Source organism: Loxodonta africana, chromosome 1 (assembly GCF_030014295.1).
Source record: "Loxodonta africana isolate mLoxAfr1 chromosome 1, mLoxAfr1.hap2, whole genome shotgun sequence".
Classification (NCBI taxonomy): Eukaryota; Metazoa; Chordata; class Mammalia; order Proboscidea; family Elephantidae; genus Loxodonta; species Loxodonta africana.
The window spans coordinates 88,884,252-88,908,544 of NC_087342.1; the positions used below are offsets into that span (position 1 = coordinate 88,884,252).

Genomic DNA, 24,293 nt, shown 5'->3' on the forward strand with positions numbered 1-24,293 from the left:
CCTCTTTCCTAAGCCCGGCTCATGCTGGTGATTCCCCCTGCAGAGGTTGGGACCCCTGATCTCTAGGGCCATTTGTGAGATCTCTGTCTGTGAACTGACTGTGGTGTGTATCTCTCACAATCTCATATTAAAACAGGAATTCCCAGATATCTGGATAGCAGGAGCTCACCAGTGGTGGTGCCACCTCAGCACATGTTGGGAGGAATACTCCTTCTGAGCTCTTGTAGTACCTGTTGTCTGTTCCACTCAGTTGGCACTTAATTTATTATTGTTGAGAAACTCTAGGGTGCCCCCATGATCCTTGCCTCCTGGTGTTCATGCTCTTGTATAATCCCCTCCCCTTGAATTTGGGCAGGACTTGCTTCCAACCAATGTTGTTGTTGTTGGTTGTCGTCGAGTCGATTCTGACTCATGATGACCCCATTTCTGCAGAGTAGAACTGCACTCCAAAGGATTTTCAAGGCTGTGACTTTTTGGAAGCACACTGCCAGGCCTGTCTTCTGAGGGAAACTCTGGGTGGGTCTGAATTGCCAATCTTTTGTCTAGTAGTCAAGTGCTTAACCATTTGTGCCACTGAGGAACTCTGTTTAGAATACAGCGACATAATTCGGTTATGTTATATGGGAAGGGTAATGGAATGTCCCTCCTGTGATTGTGTTACGTTAAATGACTCCATCTTGCTAGCCAACTCACTCTAGAAACTCTCCTTGCTGGTTTGATGAAGTAATTGGCTATGTGTCAAGGACCTGCTGGCAGCCTCTGGGAACTAGAGCAGCTTCCAGCCTCTAGTCAACAAGAAGCTGGGGCCCTCAGTCTTGCAGCCACAAGGAAATGAATTCTGCCAACAACCTAAGTGATTTTGGAAGCAAATTCTTCCCCATTTGAGCCCCCAGATGAGAATCCAGACCAACCAACTCCTTGTTTGGTGACACCCTAAACAGAGGACCCAGCTAAGTCATGCTCAAACTTCTGACCCACAGAAACTGTGAGATAATAAATGTGTCTTGTTTTAAGCTGTTAAATTTGAGGTAATTTTTACACAGCAGTGAATAATATAATTGTATATTAATTATTTATGCATATGTCCTATTTCTTTGGACGAGCAGGGAATGTATCCTATCTTTGTGTCTCCCGGGTCTTGGACAGTACCTGGATCACAGTTGGTGTCCAATAAAATTTATAAAATGGATGTGTGAATGAATTAATAAAAAGTATAAAGGCCTCTGTTGATCCTCAGTGTTTAAGAAAGGGAGCCATTAATGTGTAGCCAGTTAGCCAATATTTGTTGAGCCCTTGCTAATATATTCAATGCTAGTCTAGTCACTGAGGGATATAAAGAATAAAACATAGCCACAAGTAAAATCCCAGAGTCAGACTTGAGTTTAAGTTCCAGTTCTGACACCTAATACTTTTCTGAGCTTGGGCAAGTTACTTAGCCTTTCTGAACCTCAGTATTACCCATTTAAAATGGGAATAATGATACCTGTGGCCTGGGGTTGTTGTAAGAATTAAATGTTATTATAAATGGGGATAATGGTACCTGTGGCCTGCGGTTGTTGTAAGAATTAAATGTTATTATACATGCTAGGTGCAGGGCCTAACAGACTGTAAACATTTAAACATGTTAATTTCACCTTCTTATTCCATTTCCTCATCCAGAAGCTTATAATCTAGCTGCTGTGGAGCCAGAACACAAAGGGAATAAAAGAGTGCGGGTGGGCTAAATTAAGTGGTATAGATGCTACGTGCTGTGAGCATTCGGGGAGAAATGAGTGAAACTGGGAAAGCTTTGTAGGGGAGGTGGAGATTTGGTAGGCGCGAGAGAAAGGTGAGAACATTTCAGGTCAGAATAACTAAACAAACGGAAGTTTGGAGGCAGGAATAAGCCACAGCGTGTTTGTGGGAGTATGAGGAGGCTGATCTGGTTAGTCTGGAATGTTCAGGAATGGGGAAGACTGAGAGTCAAGCAGAGGGTTAGATGGATGACTCCAGGACATAGGGAGCCATCAAGGTTTTGAGGCAGGGTAAAGGGACCAAGCGGTGTTTGAGGAAAACCAGTCTGGCCCCTTGTGCAGGATGGACTGGAGGTGGGTGACTGCGGGCAGGGGGCGGGGGGTGGAGGAACAGCTTAGTAGTGTAGATGTTCAAAAAAGAAAGGTGTAGTTAGTAGGCAGGAAGCTGTGGGTATCAGAAACATGAGACTCAAAATCTAAGAACAAGACATTCAGCTGGAAGTGAACACCCTGAAGGTGGCAGCTAACGATTCCCTCATCCTAGATGGGGTTAATGTCACACAGAGAACTTGTCCAGAAGTATCCTACCAGGAGTGGGAGGAAAATGATGAGTTCAGAGGGTCTCTCTATCCCAGAGAGAAGTCAGTTACATTGAGGTGACTGCCAGGTCCTCTGGCCTCTTCTGAAGTGGCCACAGATGCCTGGACCAGGGCTGGGCATCTGGCCCAGAGCAGCCTAACTACAGGCTGGGCAGCAGAGACTATGCCCTGCCAAGAAAGACAGTATCAGATTCTCTCGGAAATTCAAAATGGCTGTATGATGAATGTGTCATTAATAGGTAGGTACAGCAGAAGGAGAGGGAGTCAGAACTGCACTCACGGCAGCGTACTGGAGTATACGCCGCCCATGCTGCTGAGTGGGTGATTCTGTCTCTAGAGCTTCCTTAGACCTCGAGCCCTCTTCCTGCCAGTTCTTGAACACACAAAGGCAGTGTTGCTTAACGGCCATGAGCTCGTACTTGGAAGCCAAACCACCTAAAATCAAATTCTTGCTCTGCTTTTATAATCTGTTGATTTGATATCACTCAACCTCCACATCTCAGTTCCCTCATACATAAAAATTAATAATAGCATCTACTTCATAGGATTGTTGCAAACATAAAGTGAATATATAAAATATTTATTAGAATGTCTGACCAAAGTGAGAGATATATATGTTTGTTATCATTATTAGCATTTTGTGACTCTCCAGCCCTTCTTGTGTGTCCAGGTTGTGTGCCACCCTCCCCCCATAGCTTCCCAAGTTGCTGTTGTTAGCTGCCATTGAGTCGGCCCCCAACTCATGGTGACCTCATGCACAACGGAACAAAACGCTGCCTGGTGATTGGTTGTAGATTGGACCTATGATTCATAGGGTTTTCACTGGCTGATTTTTGGAAGTACGTAGATTGCCAGGCCTTTCTTACTAGTCCATCTTAGTCTGGAAAAAGCTCCTCTGAAACCTGTTCAGCATCATAGCAACAGATTATGATTGATGGCTTTGCGTGAGGTGCATTGGCTGGGAATTGAACTCCTGTCTCCCGCATAGTAGGCGAAAATTCTACCACTGAACCACCACTGCCCTCACAGCTTCTTCCCATGAGGCCTGGCAAAATGGTGGAAAGTCCTTTTTTCCTTATTTCCATGTCTGTTCTTATAATAAACTTTCCCATATTTGAACTAACTTGAGTGGGTCTCTATTCTTTGTAATAGAAGAAGCTGCTACAACTTAAGCTGTGAAAAAAATTAGATGAAAGTTGTGGATGTTAGAGCAAATGCATGACACTCCTTTGGAGTCTTGGAAAAGGAGTTAGTGGCATCAGGGCCCCAATCATTAAAAACTGGAGTCCTAACTCTGGGGCAAGCAGAGCAGGGAAGTTCACGGAGCTGCCTTATCTTTAAGTCATTGTGTTTTAGGATCCATCCACTTCTTCTGCTCTGGCTCCACACTCCAGGAGCAAGTAAACATCAAGTGCTGAAAGGCCAAGATGAGTATTTTCTCTCACCAGCTGTTTTATTTTCTCAGCGTAAAAAATAAAAATTGTCTTTCTGAATCCAAGTCACTTGTGGAGAGTGTGACCAGCATTAAAGTATTTATCAGGACCCACCCAGGGGCCAATTTCCAAACAAAGCCATTCAGTGTAGCACTTAAGAGCTCTTCAGTTGGGCATGGATTAAAATCTTTGGCTGATCAAATAGCCAAAACTCACTAGTCCTCAGCTTTGTCACCTTTGAAATGGGGATAATAATAGGATCTATTTTTTATCTCATAGAATTACCAAGATTAAATGACATAAGGCATGTAAAGGGCTTAACCTGGCACATAATAAGCACATAAATCATGATAGCTATCAAAATGATGGTGATAATGGCAGTGATAATAATGATATTGATGATCATTAATTCAAGTTTTTGAATCTGCGCATATGAGGACCAGGTAGCCCTTCATAGGCCCCTGGCAGGCTGGGATCTTCATACACATTTACTTTAGAGCCCCAAAGACCAACATAAAACTAGTAAGAACAAACAGAAAAATACAATTTACTTTTTGGTGGAATCCCAGACACGTTTTGAGTTAATTTTCATATATGGTATAAAGTAGGGGTCCCATATGTCACTCTTTGTCCAGTTCCAGAGGAGTCTCAACTCCTTGGACTAAAAGTCAAAGCTCATCCAATTTATCACCCTGCCCCTACCTGGAATTCTTTTACCCAGCACAAGTGTGCAGATGGTGCCATTTCTGCTCCTGCAATTGAGCTATTTATGGCTCATTCCTTTCCACCATCTCATTTCTTAACCTCAGATGGAGATCTAAGGATTTTTCCCAGGGGCTGAGTGTGGTCCTACACAGAGGTGAGTGGTGGTGGTAGTAAATTAAATGGAGAACAGCCCTTCGGTTATGGTTTATGGCCATACCTCCTCCTGCCCTCCTCCCCAGAAGGCCCTCCATCTTCATCTCAGCCAGAACTGATCCCACCAGGAGAAGGGAGACAGTTAGTGGTGTCAGGAATGGGAGTGGCCTCACATCTTCAGATAATGCAGCTATGCTCTCCTGAAGACCATGAAGATGACCCGGTGTCCCAGGAGTCACAGGTCATCCAGCCAGTTCTCCTCTGTTCTCTCTTCCTAAGATGCTTCCTCATCTCTTTTCCTCATTCACTCTACTCACCCTCTAAACTCACATCTCTGGAAAGCCTTCTCTGACCCACACCCACCCTCCGTACTGGGTTATGCCCCCTCCTCTGAGCTTCCATAACACCCAGTTCATTCCCCTAGCATAGCGCCCATCACACTGTGCTGTAATTTCCTCCTATCTCACTGTCTCTTCCTGCAAGCTCCTTCAGAGACAGTTTTTTTTTTTTTTTCATTTTCTTTTTTTTAATCACTAGTGGCTATGATACTGCTCAGAACATAATGGTCACACAATAAATGTTTCTTGAGGGTATGAAGGAATGAACCTCAATATTTTTGGAAGACACTAAGATGAAGAGAGGTGAGGTTCCTTGCTTAAGATCACACAATTGATTGATGACAAGGCTTGGTCTGGAACCCAGGTATTCTGGCTCCAAATTCAGTACTTCCTCTATACAGCTACTTCTGTGTCTGGTGGAGATGGTGGTGAGGAGGACTGGCAGTGGCCTGAGTCCCCAGATACCCTGACCACTCACTGGGCATTGGGAGAAGGGTTTGAACACTGGGTTGAAGATCATCTCACCTTGTCCTTTGCCAAAATCCTAACTCCCAGCTCATCATTTAAAGCAGTAATTTCTATTCCAAGTCTTCCAGGGTACCCAGCCAAGGGTCAAGTCCACGTGGAACTCTATTTAAGCCTTGTACTTAAAGGAAGGTAATACCACCCTCTCAGGAGCTCAGGCAGAAGTTGGACCCTCGGCCCCAAAGCCCAAAGAAGGGAAAGACCTTCCCAGTGAAGGAGGCCGTGAAGGTGTAGATGGGCTCATGAGTGACATCATTGGTGAAGGTCACCCAGCCCACCTCGTAGTCCAGAGACACCCGCACCTGCCGGGGCTGCTCCTCTAGGGCCAGCCGTGTGGGGAAGGAGCCCAGAGCCGAGACAAAGCCCCAAGCCAGCCTCACCGCCCACACCCCCTCCTCTGGTCGCAGCCGCAGCTCCCCCTTCCGCCGCACATCCTCACTCACCACACCCACAGTACAGCTGCCCCCGTGGGCCAAGTCTATGCTCACCACCCATGTGTGTCTCCCCCCTGTGAAGCCTCTATGGGCCAGGACACAGGTGGCGCGGTCAAAACGCTGGGGGTTGTCTGGTGAGTTCTGCCATTTGTAGGAGAACCGAGCCCGCTGGTGGTCCTCAGACAAGAGGAGTTTGGGGTGAGAAGTCTGGGGGTCTAGAGAAACGTGAGCTGTGGGGAAAACCAAAGGGACAGAGACATCAGCAGGCATGTTATTACCTTCAAGGAAGACCTAAAAACTTCATTGGCATGCACCTGCTAGTGTTATTATTACCCACAACCTGAGTAGTGCTTATGCAGACCAACAGCCTGGGCATCACCTAGGAACATGTTAGAAATGCAGAATCTCAGGCTCCACCCCAGACCCACTGAATCATAATCTTCATTTTAACAAGGTCCCCAGGTGATATGTGTGCATGTTAAAGTCTGAGAAGGCTGCCTTAGAAGACACAGAGAGCTCGGATATCCATGTTGTCACTTGATTCTGTGCAGTCTTCTGGAAAGAGGTTCTGCTCACCTTAAAATGGTTGACTTTCAAAGCTGTAGGTGCCTGCTCTGATCTCCTCCTCCCTGCTGACACACCACATCCTTCCCTTCTCATATCTCAAGGGCTGCAGACATTCTTCCTTTAGACCAAACTTCCTAATTCGTCACTTCTTACCTCCCAGAGACCCTTCTGACCTGTTTATACACAGTCTTTGCTCCCAGCAGACTTTCTGGCTTACCCACAGGTTACTCATTCTGCCTCAGGTATTCTAACACCATCATAGTCTGAGGACCACATTTTAACACCAAAAACATCTACATACCCTGCCTCATGTAACTTTTAGTACCCACAAATTGAGAAAAATCCATAAATTCAGATATATACATGGGTTAGAGGACCCTTCCAACAACTCCATGACTCACAAGGGTCTTCGGTTGATAGACAGGGAACAACATCCTTGAATAGGGTCCATTCTGTTCATTCCTTTCCCATCCACAGGTCACACTCCTTCTATCATTTATGCAACTACATCTGAGAGGGAGTATGGGGTCCCGACAGCACTAAGAATGCGATTGTCAACCCCAGACCAACGTTTCTCTCATCCAGGAAGACTTCTCTGATAGACCCTATCCCATTCTGATTTAATCTTTCAACTTTTTCAACATATTCAGATTCAGAAAGTCAGCTTCATGCCAGGTATGCAGTATGTGGGCATGCCTGTCCTCTCTTCATGGTTCTACAGACAGTCTTACAAAGGCATATTAATATATATATTAACATCACACACACACACACATTACACTGTCCAGTGCAGAACCCTGCAAAATTGTCTCTCTTTTTCAATTTTGGACACCTCACTCACTCCTATCCTGACATACGCTGCTTACCTGGCTCATAGTCCAACTCGAAGCAGAGTTTTTCTGTAAAGAGGATATAAATCAGGGTGAGATTTCATTAGTCTCACAAAACCATAGAACGTTTAGTGATGAGGCAACCCAGCCCAGGAGATGGCAAGGGACAAAGAGAAGAATCAAAGCTGGAACCCACTAGACCAGTGGGCTCCCACTAAACTTGAGCATGCATCAGAATCACCTGGAGTACTTGCTAAAACACAAGCATTTCTGATTCTGTGTGTCTGGGTGGGGCTGAGAATCTGTGCTTCTAAGCAGTTCCCTAGGGAATGCTGATGTAGCCTGAGTCACATCTGGAGAATCACTGCGCCAGCTCTGAGCTGGCAGAGACCACCCCTGTCTTGCTTACCTCTGTACCTCAGTGTCCAGCACAGTGCCCCAGACATAGTAAATGCTTCAGAAACCTCTGCTTACTGAATGGATGTTGTTGTTAGGTGTCGTTGAGTCAGTTCCAACTCATAGCGACCCAGTGTACAACAGAACGAAATTCTGCTGGGTCCCTGGGTCATCCTCACAATTGTTGCTATGTTTGAGGCCACTATTGCAGCCACTGTGTCAATCTATCTCATCGAATGGTCTTCCTCTTTTTTGCTGACCCTCTGCTTTACCGAGCATGATGTGCTACTCCAGGGACTGATCCATCTTGATAACATGTCCAAAGCGTGTGAGGCGAAATCTCACCAACCTCGCTTCTAAGGGGCATTCTGACTGTACTTCCAAGACAGATTTATTCATTCTTCTGGCAGTCCACAGTATATTCCATATTCTTTGCCAATACCATAATTCAAATGTATCAATTCTTCTTCAGTCTTCCTCATTCATTGTCCAACTTTCCCATGCATATGAGGTAATTGAAAATACTATGGCTTGGGTCAGGCGCACCTTAGTTCTCAAAGTGACATCTTTGATTTTAACATCTTGAAGGGGTCCTTTGCAACAGATTTGCCCAATGCAATACATCATTTGATTTCTTGACTGCTGCTTCCACGGGCATTGATTGTGGATCCAAGTAAAATGGGTGGATCCAAACCCACTGCTGCTGAGTTGATTCCAACTCACAGTGACCCTATAGGGTGGATAACCCTAAAGGGTGGGTAGGTGGGCTAATTTATCTCTCATTCTTCTTGGGAATAGTTTTGGGGGTAGTCAAAGTGCAAGCTTTGATTACAATAAGATTTCCTTCACTACCAGGCCACTGGGAGTAATGGCAGAAGTGGGCTTCTGGGGCAAGTTCTTCTAGATACTTCTGTGGGTGGGTCATTTTGAAACAGGAAGCACCATCCATGATGTCAGTGCAGCAGGGAGGGTATTGGCAGAGTGCCACATCCTGACTCCCATTTCAAACCCTCTACACCTTCTCCTGCAACCGCTCCCTGTTCTGGAAAAGAAGGGCACAGTCCCTACAGGGCAACTCTACTCTGAGAACCAGGCTAACAGGGGGAAAGTAAGGGAAAGAGGGAGGAGGAAACAGTCAGCCACTACAAGATCAAGATAAATACTGTCACTGGCTATTGACTGACAATGTTGATTATGAAAACCTTGTCATGTATTATAAATGTAGATTTTTTAAATTATTAAGAATGGCAAATTTTCTTTCCAGAAATCTTTACCTTTGTTATCTCTCTTCGTTGTTACATCATCCTGATTGGCAGATTTAATTTTTTTTTAATCTGCAAATAAGGAAACCAAGGCACAGAGAGGTAGCCTCACCAAAGCTCACGTAGTACCACTCAGCAGTGGGGCATTGAGGCCATTCCTAAACTTGGGCTTCATTCTATGCTCAAGTGGGCTTCATGCCCACCTGTGGAGGCCTAGGGTCCTCTTACCCAGAAATGTCTTCATCTCCCTCTGTAGTGGGAGGGCCTGCTGGGGGAAGTTCCGAATTCTCTGGCCCAGCTCAGGCGACACAGCCTCTGGTTTCCGGCACTTTCTGGTTTCACATCTAGGGACACAGAAATGGTGGGGTCCAAAAGCCACCCACAGATCAACAGGTAATGGCTGTGTTCATTAGTCTGCTGGTTCATACTCTCTGAGACAAAGGGGGACCTGGAGAAGATCCTTACTGTCAATGTCTCCAGACTCAGCTGGTGGCCTTCTCCTAATTGAGCATGGATGTGCCAGTTCCCACAGGTAGACATACTTCCACTAGAATGGACCCATTGCCTATTCTGAGGTGCTCTGTGGGGGTGTGTATGGCTGTACACAAGAATGCGTTTGGGTATGTGAAAGCTTACGTGTGAATTTATGGCCTTAAAGTGAGAATGCTATATATTTGCATGGCAATAACTAGGCACATGTGTATATATATATTTATGCAGGAAAAGAGAAGAGAAGAATTGTATCACTTACCTTATTAGAGTGCTTCTGATATCCTAGGGGAGACAGAGAGAGAGAGCAGGGATTCAGTTTCTACCTCTCCCACTTTCTGTAACTGGAAGAGACAAAATACCACATTCCCAGCCCTGGGCAGAAAAAGGACACCACATTGACAGAGTCATAAGTTGTAGAGCTTTGGACTCTTCCCAGGAATCATAGAGTCTAACCCCTTGATTTCATAGACCTAGAATGGTGATGTGACCAGCACCTGCTAGTTAGAGGCGAAGGTAAATCTCACACTGAGGGGTCATGTTTCAGTCCCCACATCTTGTCTTTCTGATCCCTTGTGGGGACCCCAATATCTATTCCTCCCCCAGTGCGAAGGAGTGAAATTAGACTGGAAGAACTTCCTGACACACTGTGGTTACAGAGAATAGTCTGCATTGAAAATAGCCCCTGACATTTGTTTGCATAGCACTCGGAGTGTTTCAAAGTGCTACTTTCACTTCCATTTTACTGTAGGATTCTCACAGTTTCCCTATGAGGTAGTTAAGGAAAGCATTATTCCTATTTGATGGGTGGTGGGATGGAGAGACAGAGACCATGGAAAAAAGTGGCTGGGGAGCTCTTAGTGAAGCATGGACTAGAATTCAGACCTCTGGCCCTGTGACCCATATTCCATTTGGGGTACAGAGATGGTTGAGTAAAGGAGAGGTGGCTTGGAAAAGTCCAGATCAATAAGTCATATCGGAGCAAGGGAAAGCACAGGTGGGGGTGGGTTTAGGTCTCACCGTCAGGAGTTCCCTTGATGACCTCTCATTCTTCTCCTCCAGCTCTGCAATCAGAGTACTGAACCGGCAGATTTCATCAGTGACCAGAAAATCAAACTCTTCTCGTTGCTTCAAGATGTCCCCGTCCAGCCTCTCCAGCTGGGCTAAGAGGATGTTCTGTTGTTCCTCCAGGAACTGGCTCAGATGTGTAAACTCGGAAACTACCTTTTGTCTCTTGGTGGCCACTTGAGTCTGAGGAGGGAGAAGAAGACCCCAGAAGGAAGTTAGTTACCCTCCTCTCCCTCCTCCTCATCGTCTTCTTTTTTGTTTTCCTCCTCTTCCTTTTTCTTCTTTTTCCTTAATTCACTCCCCTCTCTCTCCTGGCCCAGATTCACATCCCCCAGGGGTCAATGGTAGAATAAGAGTCCTCCCCTGGTCCCAGATAGATTTGGAACTGCTGACTGTTTTCCTTTCCCCCTACCATCCCATTTCTGGGAGACAGACTGTCTGGCATTGACTCGGCACCATCTTCTAGAACTTCTAAGGGGATAGGACGTAGAGAAGGGGTAGGGGGAGGTGGTGGGGACACCTTTTATGAAGTATGCACTATACGCACAGAGCTAAGCTACTTTACAGGTATATCCTCATTTAATCCTTACAGCAATTCAATGCAGTGACCACTTTTAATCTCCATTTTACAGATAAGCAAACTGAAGTTAGAGAGTTGCTTGAAGTTACATGCCTAGTTAGTGTCAGAGTCAGGATTCAAACTGAGAATGACTCAAAGCCCTATATACTCTTTTGCCTCAGTTTTCAGGGAGACAATGGGCCCTGGGGAAGAGATGGAGTCAAGGAAAGTGGTCCAGAGAAGGAGTGACGACTTACAAGGAGGACTTGTATCCTTTGGTTTTCTCTTGACTGGATCCCTTGAATCTCCTCTCTCTCTTTCCTTAGACACACAAGACATTTCTGTATTTGTTCCTGGGAATAAGGAGCATAAAATATTTAAGATGGAAAAAAGTCATTTGTTAAGGGGTATCATTTCATTCAACCCTCTGTCTCCAAGAAGAAAATGGCCCAAGGAAGACAGCCACTCCCTTAGCTGACAATGCCTGGGCCTTAATCATCCTTGATAGTATACTCTCTTTAGGTCTTGTTCCTCTTGCTTTGTCCTTCAAGAATTTTGACCAGGGCTCTTCCTCTTTGTCATGTGCCAGCAGAGGCTATGACTCAGTTTTCCCACTTGAGCTTTCCTTTCTCCAGGTTAAACACCCTAGTTTTTGTTTGCCTTTGGTAAGTGGTTATCTGAGACCTGTCTTGAGCTTTTGAACATGTGATAACCATCTCAAAATTATCCCAAGTTTCTCATATGTCCACATATGAAACAGGTCCACATAACAACCCTCCCTTGTGAATGGAATCATTTATCTGTATGATTCTGAAGGGAAGATACTTGAGTAATATAAAAACAATCAATGAATTGCTTTAAAAAATTGTTTGGTCTACAGTAGAGTTAGGAACATAAATGGCCAGGTACATACACATAAATGTACTTTCAAAATACATCTAGAACTCTCAAATGCTAATTAACTATTTAACACATCCACACACACCCAGATGCCCACTTGTACTAAAACACAACACGCAAATAAAAAAGTACAGACTTATTTAATAACAGATAAAACTATACACCACATATATTTACCCAACCTACACATGTAAACAATAATTTATTCATGAAAACGAGCACTCAATTACACTTACACACTCAAATACACACATACCCAGACCCCTAACATGCTGTACACACTCATAAACATGCAAACATTAACACATATACACATCATTCATACAACCATTCCCTGAAAACAAACCCAGACACACTCAGACACATCTGCCTGACACATCACCAAAACGCACATTCATATTGTGTTCATTCGTTCATTCAAGTACTTAAAGAACAACCAAACCAGTTGCCATGGTGTGGATTCCAATTCATGGCAACTCCCTGTGTTTCAGAGTAGAACTGTGTTCCATAGGGTTTTAAAGGCTGTGATCTTTTGGAAGCAGATCACCAGGCCTTTCTTCAGAGGTACCTCTGGGTGGGTTCCATCTGTTAGTAGCCCAGTGCTTAATCCACCACCCAAAGACTCCCAACAAGTACTTGTTGAGCTTCCATTATGTGTTGGCCAAAAGTAAACAACAGAACACACTCAAAAACACAAAACATAAACACACCATTGTCCATGACTGGGCTTATTGCCTGGGTGATCATTTAAATAGGGAGAAAGAAACTGGCTTCAGGGTGGCCCAAATAATCCACAAATCTGCCCTGATTCTCTTAGTTCAGCCCAATCGCAGAAGGCCCACCCTGGGAAGCCCCGGCTCGGCTCCTTCCTACCCTGTATGGCCCCGCAGCGTCCTCCAGGAAGCGCACGGTGTGGGCCCGGTGCTCCCCGGCCTCCCGGCACATCACGCACAGATGCATCTCGTCATCCTCGCAGAAGAAGTAGATCTTCTCCCCGTGCTCCTGGCAGGCGTCCTCCTCTGCCAAGCGGGGCGAGGACACCATCTTGAGGCGTTCAATATTGTCCACCACGCTGGCCAGCTGCCAGTTGGGCCGGAAACCCCCTGGGCGGAAGGGCTCCTTGCAGAGCGGGCAGGTGGGGGGCTCCTCCGGGTCCTGGCCTGGGACCTCGCAGTAGCGGGTGAGGCAGCAGCGGCAGAAATTGTGGCCACAGTCGATGGTGACTGGCTCCCTCAGGGTGCCTTGGCAGATGGGGCAGTTGACCTCATCGACCAGGCTGGTGACGGAGGCGGCTGCCGCCATGTTGGTGCTGCCATGCGGAGTCAGGATTCAAACTTGATCCTCAAGGTCGCCCTCCCTGCTTGGCTGAGGGAGGAGGGCTGGAAAAGCAGCGAGGACTCACACCACACACTCACACAGCTGCCTGTGCACATGGCCAGACACAGGTGCATCTCAAATACGCACCAGCACCCACACAGCCACACACATGGGTATGGTCACAGGGAAGGCCACCCACAAGGACAAAGCTCCCATTTGCCTCCCTTGCAGCTGGTGTTGTTTGGTCCTGGTCTTTTAAAAGAAGAGACAAACACCCGCCAACAGTAGAAGATAGAAAAATAGCAGAGAAAGGTGAGGAAGAAGGGGTCACAGCTTTCCAGGGTGGCCTCATGGACCTGTGCCCATGGCCTGGGGCTCACTGGTCCTTTTCGTTAGAGACACTCACAGTAGCAGGGAAGTGGCGATATCTCAACTGTCTGCTGTTGAAAGAGATATTTCTTCTTTTGGGGGACAGCAGGGAGAAGGGAGACTGGGTCCCGGAGTGGTGATGCCACCCAGCCTCCCTGCAATATGACCAGCTGTCTTGAGGGAGATTGGGGTATCAGCCAGCGCAGGGCTCTCTCGTCAGTATGGGCACTCAGATAAGGTCCTAGTGCCAGGCAACTTCAACGGTGATGCCCCAACTGGCCTATCACAGTCTCTAAATGAGGTTGAGATGTATCCTGGGTGGAGAAGGTGAAAGAAGAAAAATAGTAACAGCATGTATTTATGATGACTGTGACACCGATATAATGAACTTAATCAGTTGATCTTACTTGTCCCTCCTGCCAGCTCTATAAAGTAGATGCTATTAGGATCGCCGTTTTATAAATGAGGAAGCTGAGGCTCAGCGAGGTTATTTAACTTGCCCAAGGTTACAGAGCAGGAAGGTGGGTGCCAGTAATTTTCAGGCAAGTCTGTGCATCTCCAGTGCTGTCCAGTAGAAAGATAATGTGAGCCAGATATGCAATTTAAAATGTTCAAGTGGCCACATTTTAAAAAGAAACAGGTGAAATTAATTTTAATAATTATTTTGCTTAAGCCAATATATCCAAAATATTATCATTTCAACAGGTAATCAGCATGAAAATTATTAATGAGTTTTTACATTCTTTTTCATTTGTGCTAAGTTTTTGAAATCCAGGGTGTATTTTACGCTTACAGCACATCTCACATTGGACTCCCCACCTTTCAACGCTCAGTAGCCACATGTGGCTGGTGGCTCACGTTTTAAACAGCACAGTCCCAGAACTGCCGTCTTGGCAAGACTGTAGGTAGAGTGTCGTCCCTGTTACCATCAAGTTGACCCCAACTCATGATGTCCCCAAGTGTGTCAGGGTAGAACTGTGCTCCATAAGGTTTTCAATGGCTGATTTTTTTGAAAGTCGATTGCCAGGCCTTTCTTCAGAGATGCCTCTGGGTGGACTTGAACCTCCAGCCTTTCACTTAGCAGCCAAGTATGTTAACTATTATCACCACAGTAGTCGGAATGAAAAGGCAGAGAAAACGATGTGCCAGGCTGATCATTTAGTGGGGAACTGGAAGGAGGTATGTTTTTCTCCATGGATCCGGGGTGGCAGGTGAGTGAAGAACCGTGCTGGAAGTGGCGAGTGGATGAAGACCATTGTCGTGGCTTGGAGTGTGATGCCAGCACAGGGATTGAAGCAAGGAGATTTGGATTGTCTCCAGCCTTGGTGCTTTCTAGTTCTGTGGCCTTGGAAACATCACTTTACCTTTCAGTTTACATGTCTTTCTCTGTAAAATGAAGGTAATGATACCTGCGCCAAGGTTGCTGTCAGACTTGTATATAAAAAAACAAACCCACTGCCATCAAGTCGATTCCAACTCATAGCAACCCTATAGTAATATGGAAACACTAAGCCCTAGATAAACGTGGTTGAATCTGTTTGTCTTTTGACTAATTGAGTCTCCTAAACTTTATTAGCATGAATCTATTGCATTATGGTTCCTTGCCTTTGTCTACCGGCAGTTTAAATAAAATCGAAGTCCAATGTGACCCAAACTCTTGTGAGGACAGTGGCGCCTGGGGAGATGAGATGAGGCAAGGAAAGAAGGGCAGAGTAGAGCATCCAGTGAGCAACTCTGAGTACCCCCAGAGTCTCCGGAAGTCAGTCACACCTACTGCAGCTTGGACTTTGCTGCCGTGGGCACGCCTCATTGCCAGAAGTTTATGGCTCTCACCTGCTCAATCTGACAGGAAGTGTCCACTCCTTAATCCTTCCCACCCAACTGTGGTAAAGGGAGGGATTCCAGGAAACCTCTTCTTCTTGTGGCCTCACGTCATGCTTTGCTCCCCACCCCTGGGACCGGAAGGAGCCATTATAAAACTGCACGGAAATCAGGCTCCCTTGGCTGCCATTGGAAATGCTGGGTAATTCTAAATACCCTGGAATTTGGACCCACTTAGCTGATGGGTGGTGGCCCAGGAAGGGTGGGCCTTGAGAAGGCACAAGAGGTAGAGCCAGGTGCTTTCCCGTCCTGACGTTCCTGCCTTTCTCTCTTGGCCTCTTATTCCTTTCCTTTGGAGATGCATTTAAAAGTGAGTCAATTTCAGGGAAAGTGAATTCCTGTGGGGAAGGAGCCAGAGGCCTGAAGGGACGGGCTAGGCAAGGAACTGTGATGTCCTCAACCCCCTCCCTGCAGACACTCCGAGAGGGGGCCACCTGTTCTGCCTGCACAGGGCCCCTGAAGGATGCAGTGACTGCCACCTGTGGACACACCTTCTGCCGGCCCTGCCTCCCTGTGCCCTTCCAGATGGGGGCCCACCCCTCCAGCAGGGTTCTGCTCTGCCCCTTCTGCCAGCAGAAGGAGCAGCCAGAGAACCTCATGGTCCCTTTGCCCCTGGGCCCTCTGGGAGAAACCTACTGTGAGGAGCATGGCGAGAAGATTTATTTCTTCTGTGAGAACGATGCGGAGTTCCTCTGTGTGTTCTGCAGGGAGGGTCCCTCCCACCAGGCCCACTCTGTGGGGCTCCTTGACGAGGCCATTCAACCCTACCGGGTAAGCAGTGTGACTTTACCTCGGACATGTTTGGTGCAGGACAGTGTCCTGCTGGGGGGTGCAGGGAACCGGGTGGGGATCCGGGTGAAGAGAATCCCGAGACTGTAGATATATTTTTATTAGCTGCTGTGGAGTCGGCCCCCAGCTCATAGAAACCCCATGTGTTACAGAGCAGAACTGTTCCATAGGGTTTTCCCAGCTGTGATCTTTATGAAAGCAGATCGCCAGACCATTCACCTACAGAGCTGCTGAATGGGTTTGAACCTCCAACCTTTAGGTTGGCAGCTGATTGCAAATGGCACACACTACCCAGGCTCCTCCCTAGACTGTAGGGACACTCAAGAAACTCCCAGGCTGATGGGGGGACATGGTTCCACTTGGACATGTGGGAGTTCATGGTCTTAGGGAGAAATTCAGTCCCAGCCCTGAGAGGACTCCCATCGTGATGGAGCTGATTCAGCCACTTTCCTGTGGGCCCCACAGTGACGCAAAGAATTTCAGCCCTGACCGCACTCACTATGGAAAGAGAGTCCAGTGCAGAACACAAGCCTCTGCAGGCTATGAGCAGGATGCACGTGGTCTTCCCACATTCACCTGAGATACAGGATTTACCCAAACCACTGGGGCTCAGAGGAAAGTGAGGGAAGATGAAGGGTAACCTGTAATCACTGCTCATCTTTGAGAGAAAGAGAGGCACGGCAGCAGCCCAGTATTACAAGAATTTCCCATCTGGTCTTGGGACATTATTCATTTCTCTTTGCCTCTCAGATCTTTCTCTTGTTATCCAGTCACCAGGTCTTGAAGTGGTTTCCTTAGAAACATCTCTTAATGTTTCTCTCTTGAATCTTTAACTTTGCCTTATCGCCACAAAAAAAAAAAAAAAGCTTGTTGTCATTGAGTTGATTCCAACTCGTGACGACCCCATGTGTTACAGAATAGAACTGCTCCATAGGGTTTTCTTGGCTGTGATCTTTATGGGAGCAGAATACCAGGCCTTTCTTTCATAGTGCCACTGGGCGGATTCGAACCACTAACCTTTAAGGTTAGTAGTCCATCACAAACCAGCCACTGACAAATCCAGGCCCATAGCATCCCTCACCCAGACTTTGTATAATCTCTAATGTGCTCTCTGTCTCCCTTCTCAGCCTTTCCAAGCACCCTCCAATCTGCTGTGAGGCAGAGCTTCCAGCTAGTCCTGTCACTCCCCTGTTTAAAATCCTTCTGTGGATTCGTAATGTCCAAAGAAGGCCCAAAGTCTTTAACAAGGCATTCAAGCTCTTCGCACTTGGGTTACTGCTTTCCTTTGCAGTCTCATCTCTTAGCTGCCCTCCCCAAGGCACCACGTGCCCAGCCACACTGAGCTGTACTTGCTGTTTCCTTATTTACCTGTGGGACTCTTTCTTGCTTCTAGTGCTTTCCGTATGTAGTTCCTTCCTCCTAGAGTGCTCTTCTCTCCCTCTCTTATCCAACTTCAAATTTATCTTCTCAGGTCCCCTTTACGTGCTTTCTGCTTTCTAAAACCTTCCCTCAGCCCTACAGGCAGAATTGTCACCTCCTCTGCCTCCCATCTCACTGTGTGCTCACCTCTATGATTGCATTCGTCTTTTTGTATTTTAACCACTTATGATTGACTCCTTCCTCAGATGATGATCTCTTTAGGGACAAGGACTGGGCCTTTTTCACTTCAAATCCCCCAGCACCTAACAGTGTGCCTGGAACTTGGTACTCAAAACCAAACATGTTCCCATTAATTCCAACTCATGGCTACCTCATGTGTTACAGAGTAGAACTGTTTCATGGCTGTAATATTTATAGAAGCAGATCACCAGGACGAGGCCTTTCTTCCAGGGTACTGCTGGGTGGTTGGAACCACCAACCTTTCAGTTAGTAGCCAAGAGCAAACCATTTGTACCACCCAGGGACCTTCTGGAAATTGGTAGATGGTTAATATTTGTAAGTTGGATTATTAATTCAGCCACCTCTTCTGCCCGTTATTCTCCCCATAGGAACGTCTCAGGAGTCGGTTGGAAGCTCTGAGCATGGAGAGAGATGAGATTGAAGACATAAAGTGTCGGGAAGACCAGAAGCTCCAAGTGCTTCTGGTAAAAGCCACGTTGTTGGCCACCTTCTCCCTGAGGAAGTTTCCTAACAGATGTGGGGAAGCCTGTTGTCTGGTATTTGTTGCCAGACTGGGAAGAACTGGCAAACTCTTTTTATTCACCTCGGAGCAGGAAAATTGTTCTGACATCTTCTAATTTAAGACAAGTCTTATCACCCTTTTTTTACAGAGCAGAAAACTGAGCTTCAGAGAAATGATGCTCTGCAGGCTACACGGCCAAACCCAAGTTCATGATGAAATGACTAGAACCCGGGTCTCTTGATGCTTAGGCAATTGCTCTTCTCATCCCAGCCTGCCTGCAAGCATCACCTTTGGATGGGAAGCTGGGGACCAGAAAGTGTATATTAGTTCCTGAGTCCTAGTGCTGACCACGAGACTGACCCTGAGGACAGTGGGCTAATAGTGTGGTTATTTATGGGCCCCTCCCACTTCTTTTTTCAAGCTGCAAAATTATCAGGAAGAAGTCCACAGTGAAGGAATTTCTGGTGCCTTGACTAGGGAGACAGAGTTTGGGGACAGGAAGATCTCTCCAGGACCCCCTAACTCCCATGAAAGTATGCCCTGCGATGGCCACCTTAGTGGCTAAAACAAACACCATGCCCTCTGCTGCTAAGCTGTGTTGGCTCTAACCACAACTTCCTTTCACCTCAATTTCTCTGTAAGAAATTAATATAATCATCTCTACCTAAATCTAGGGAAGGTATGGTAGGACTAGGATGGTATCATCAATGTAGAAGGATTTTTGAAAAATTCGATATGACCCTGAGAGCATAGAATGGCATTATTATTAGAATCTCTCGGTAGGAGAATAGCACAGCCCTCATCATTGATGAGTAATCCTGAGACCCACCTACTTCTATCATAGTATTATTGGGGGAATGAGTCTTGAAACTAGTTACTTGCTACCCCTCTTAATCTATATGAAATATGTAGGTGATCCTCCTGGAACCCAGCTCTGTGACCACCTCCCTAATCATGTCTGTCTTTCTAACCCTCGCAGACTCAGATAGAAACCAAGAAGCATCAGGTGGAAGCGGCTTTTGAGAAGCTGCAGCAGGAGCTGGGGGAACAGCAGCGACTCCTGTTGGCCGGGCTGAGGGAGCTGGAGCGGCAGATCTGGAAGGAGCGGGATGAGTACATCGCAAAGGTCTCAGAGGAGGTGGCCCGGCTTGGAGGTCACATCAAGGAGCTGGAGGAAAAGTGTCAGCAGCCAGCAAGTGAGCTGCTGAAAGTGAGAAACACCCCACCACTTTATGGGATGGGAGAGGGATTCCACAGACAGGGAACCCTGGGCTGTGGGCTGGAAGATGCTGGGGAGAAGGAAAGGGAAGTAGAAATTACCTTTAATGGGAGGGACTGATGGTTATCTGGTTCCTTTGGCCCAGAGAGATTAAGGAGATACAGACCTGGAGAGGCTGGGTGACTCGACCAAGTCACATACTGTGGTCATGTCACAGGCTTGGAGTCAGACAGTCTTGGGTTTGAGTGTCAGCTCTCCCAGTTGTGTGACTTTGGCAAGACTCTTAACCCCTCTAAACAGGGGGGTAATAATAATACTTTCATCATAGGACTGTTGCAAAGATGATAAGAAAAGGTCTATGTAAAATGCTTAGCCTGGTCCCTGGCACACAGCAAGAACTCAATAAACCGTTGTGATGATCATTATTCGTATTACCCATTTTCACAGCAGGTCTGGCTGATAACTCAAACCCTGGCCTCTGCTCTCTACAATCTTAATCGTTGGAGTTAGAACACACTCAGGATAAGGCTGAGACAGAGAAACCAGCAAAATGAACTGACTACAGAGTCCCAAATTAGTTAGGAAGCATGATGTAAAAGAACTATCTAATGAGTAGGTAATTAAACAGATAGAACTCTCTGAAGCCGATATTTTAAGAAAGGAAGGATGTGCAGAATCCCTAAGGGGAAGGATGTGTGGAAACTAAGTGCATGTTCTTGTCTTTCTTTTGTAGGATGTCAGAGTCAACCACAGCAGGTAGGGTCCACCCCCTAGTCCTTGGTCCTATATGCATTGAGACTGAAGGGGCAAACTCATGGCCTGCACACAGAGATGGGGGCACTCTGATAGCCAACTATCTCATTCACTTCCACAAAAACACCCAAACTCACTAAAGGTTTGTGTTCTAAAGGGTCATTCTTAAGCCGACTGTTTGGTATTTGGGACCCATTCCCCCCTCTAGAAATGAAGTTGTAAATAATACTCATGTTTTTAAGTTGGCCCTGAAACACTGATTTTATTTATGAAATTATTAGTATTCAAGTCCTTGTCTAACACATTTAAAATGTTACTCTAAGGGGGAAATGGAGCCCTAGTGGTGCAGAGGTTAAGAGTTTGGCTGCTAACCAAAGGGTCAGCAGTTCAAATCCACCAGTTGCTCCTGGGAAATCCCATGGGGGCAGTTCTACTCTGTCCTATAGGGCCACTATGAGTTGGAATTGACTTGACGGCAACAGGTTTGGTTTGGGGTTTTGGTATGGTATATACGGAACCTGGGAGAAATGGTCTCCATTCATCTCTCCCACTCAGTGCCCTCTTTTTCCCCCCAGGAACTTGGGAGCATTGTAAATATATGTTACTTTCCTCCCTGCTGTAAGCATTAGCAGTCAGCCCTGGGGTGAGGAAAGTCATAATGACTAGGAATACTTGTCATATGCCGTATGCCCATTCACGTGGACAGGGCGTTAAATCCAGGTGTTCTTGAATCAGGAATGTCTCTAAACATGCTTTTCAAAGAATCTTAGACATTTAGATCTAGAAGGGCCTGAGAGGTCTTCTAGTCTGATGAAGAAACGGAGGCCTAGAGGGTGAAGTGTTTGCTCAGGTTCACACGGCCAGTGGCTTATGAAGAGCTGAGCTGGGACCAGAACCTGGGCCTTTTTTTTTACACAACGTGTGTCTTCTTTCATCTGTTTTTCTTCCCACCTGTGCGGTTTCTCCTTATACAGAACAGAGCTCATGTTAGTAATGTAAGGCTGTTTTTCAAATTATGCCATATTGCCCTCTAGAGGCCAATAGGGGTAATGATCTTTGCCCCTTTAGGTCACATAGGCCTAAATGTTCTCTTGTAGAACCTGCATCAATTCTTGATCGATAGCTACCGTTAGTTCCTCTTAGGTCTAACGGAAATGCCTCTTGGTTTAATAGCTATACATTTCCAGCAAAGGTAAAGAGATGATGCTCAATCTAATCATCCGCCACAGCCCCCAAGACCATTCTTTAGTCTGAGTTTACCCTCACTTGGTCGGTAATGCCCAAACCTTATTTTTGTAATTTGGACCTAACAGGTTATCAACCTGTCTGCAGGTGTGAGATGAAGACTTTTGTGAGTCCAGAGGCCATTTCTCCTGACCTTGTCAACAAGATTCGCAATCTCCACAGAAAAATACTCCCTCTCCCAGGGATGATAAGAAAGTTCTCAGGTAAAAGGGAAGGAGCCACAGCTTTCCCCACCCCCATTAGCTGCCCTTCTGCTTTCCATCCATCCCTACATGCCCTGCCTTCAAAACCCAGCTCAAGACATCTCCCTCAGGTAAGCCTTCCCTTAGTGATCCCACACCACTCAGGAGACCATTCCCTATAGCATCTCCTCCACTCCACAAGGGCAGGAGCTCTGTGTCCTAACATTGGACTGACTGTTCAGGAAGGTGAGGCCCTGTTCTTTCCCATTAGAACCTAGAAGACACCTTCTCCTGTCCCTATCCTCACCCTGTACCTAGGACACAGTGCCCTCGGGGGTGTCTGTAAGGAACAAGTTACAGATCTTTCTTTCTGCTTCCCTCAGAAAACTTGGTGCTTCATCTGGAAACAGATTCAGGTAAACAGTTAGAGGGGGAGGGGTTGAGAGCCATTCATTCGTTCATCCATTCATTAATTCATCCATTCAACTCAAGGCAGCAAACGGCAGTTATATACATGAACTCTGAAGCCCCTTTGTGTGGGTTCTCTATTCTAGCTCTTCCTAGCTAGGAAATACTGGACAAGTTATTTAACCCATTCGTCCCAATTTTTTTTTACCTATAAAATTGAAAAAATATATAGTAGCTATCCCATAAGTAGCTGTGAGGAATAAATAAGCTTAGGATAGTATCTGGCACATAGCAAGTGCTCAATAAATGTTAGAGATTTGTATAGATATTATCATTCAGAAATATTGATCAAGCCCTTGTTTTATGCCTAGTACTGGGCCGGATTCTTTGTTGAATTGAATATTGTATAATTTTCAAAAGATAAAAAAGCTTTTTACTTTTAAATGGTTGTGCAATTTCGAAACTGCTTTCACAAGCATTGTCTCATTCTGGTGCTTACATCAGTGCTTCTCAGATTTAACATGCGGACAAATCACCTGGAGATTTTGTTAAGCACAAGTTCTGAATCAGTATGTCTGGGATGGGGTCACAAATTCTGCGTTTCCAACAAGCTCCCAAGCAATGCGATCTGGAAAAGGTCTTACAGCACTATTTGTGGGGCAGGGTGAAAAGCTGTGGTCCTATGTCCTCATGTGACAAAAGGCGAAACAGATTTAGAGAAGCCGGGCCAATGGCCAGCTGAACGAGGTCAATGCACTTTCTGCCTCCCATGAGCACTGTCGTCCGCAATACGGACATTTGCGGTTGCCGATTGATGCCGATTCTCTCCTTCCTCTAGGGGGCGTCACCCTGGACCCTCAGACCGCCAGCCGGAGTCTGGTCCTCTCAGAGGACAGGAAGTCAGTGAGGTACACCCGGCAGAAGCAGAACCTGCCCGACAGCCCTCTGCGCTTCGAGGGGCTCCCAGTGGCGCTTGGTTCCCCGGGCTTCTCCTCGGGCCGCCACTGCTGGCAGGTGGATGTGCAGCTGGCGGACGGCGGCGGCTGCATGGTGGGGGTGGCCCGGGAGACGGTGAGGAGGAAGGGGAACATGGGCCTGAGCGCCGAGGAGGGCGTCTGGGCCGTGATCCTCTCACACCAGCAGTGCTGGGCCAGCACCTACCCGGGCACCGACCTGCCGCTGGGCGAGATCCCGCGCCGCGTGGGTGTCTCCCTGGACTATGAGGCGGGCCGGGTGACGCTCCACAATGCCGAGACGCGGGCTCCCATCTTCACCTTCGCCGCCTCTTTCTCAGGCAAAGTCTTTCCTTTATTTGCCGTCTGGAAAAAAGGCTCCTGCCTTACTTTGAAAGGGTCCAAGGAGTGGTGTAGCGAAGAAAGCAGCGCCCTGGGATCCAGCTCTGGCCCTGTCCAGCCGCGTGACTTTGGGAGCCTCCTTGTCCCCAAGTGAAGCTGGAGGACAGCTGATCTCAGAGTCACGTGCAGCTTTGTTTTGGTTTTTATTTTACTTCATGTCCTTGAAATCTCTGACATCTGGGTCCTCCCTGTGATCCCTTGGCCTTTTCTGCACCTCTGGGTGGGGAGCTAGAGGCAGGCTAGGCTGTGCCTAAGGACACCAGAAAAGCCAGGAGCCAGCGAGTTGTTGGGCAAAGTAAATCTAAATTATAAAACAAAACAAAGAAACAAAAAAAGCCGTCAAAATAATCACCATGGGAGAAATCAGAACTTAGTTGGACTTGCACTAATGTTAAAGTTACTGTTTATATTTTTACAGAGATAACCTCATGGAGGGCTTAGGGCCTTTTCATCTCGCCCTGGTTGGACTTTGGTCCCCTTCCTAATTCCCTTCAGGTCATTTCTCTAGATTTGTGGAAAATGTCCTAATAAAGTGTGCAACCCAAACAGATTTTCTGCGTTTCACGTGTCTAATCAGCGCTGATGGGGCTGTAGGAAAGGCCTAAACCCAGTGGAATCTCTCCACGGTAACAATTTGGTGCTGAGGTGGGTGGGAGCAGGAG

The 24,293-nt window shown here is 46.7% G+C and overlaps 2 protein-coding genes across 2 annotated transcripts; one reads left to right on the plus strand and one right to left on the minus strand.

Moving 5' to 3' along the window:
• Window positions 1-1,227: 1,227 nt before the first annotated feature.
• LOC100658629 (tripartite motif-containing protein 10) lies at window positions 1,228-13,822 on the minus strand. Its single transcript, XM_003421811.3, has 7 exons — window positions 12,865-13,822; window positions 11,349-11,444; window positions 10,485-10,715; window positions 9,727-9,749; window positions 9,204-9,319; window positions 7,354-7,386; window positions 1,228-6,150 (listed from the first exon to the last, which is right to left on the minus strand). The coding sequence occupies exons 1-7, from the start codon at window positions 13,291-13,293 to the stop codon at window positions 5,633-5,635; spliced, it is 1,446 nt and encodes a 481-aa protein (XP_003421859.2). The 5' UTR covers window positions 13,294-13,822; the 3' UTR covers window positions 1,228-5,632.
• A 2,126-nt stretch (window positions 13,823-15,948) lies between these two features.
• TRIM15 (tripartite motif containing 15) lies at window positions 15,949-23,725 on the plus strand. Its single transcript, XM_003421860.2, has 7 exons — window positions 15,949-16,329; window positions 18,336-18,431; window positions 19,449-19,679; window positions 20,422-20,444; window positions 21,774-21,889; window positions 22,252-22,284; window positions 23,115-23,725. Exons 1-7 carry the CDS (start codon window positions 15,949-15,951, stop codon window positions 23,723-23,725), a joined length of 1,491 nt encoding a protein of 496 aa, XP_003421908.2.
• The last annotated feature ends 568 nt before the right edge of the window (window positions 23,726-24,293 follow it).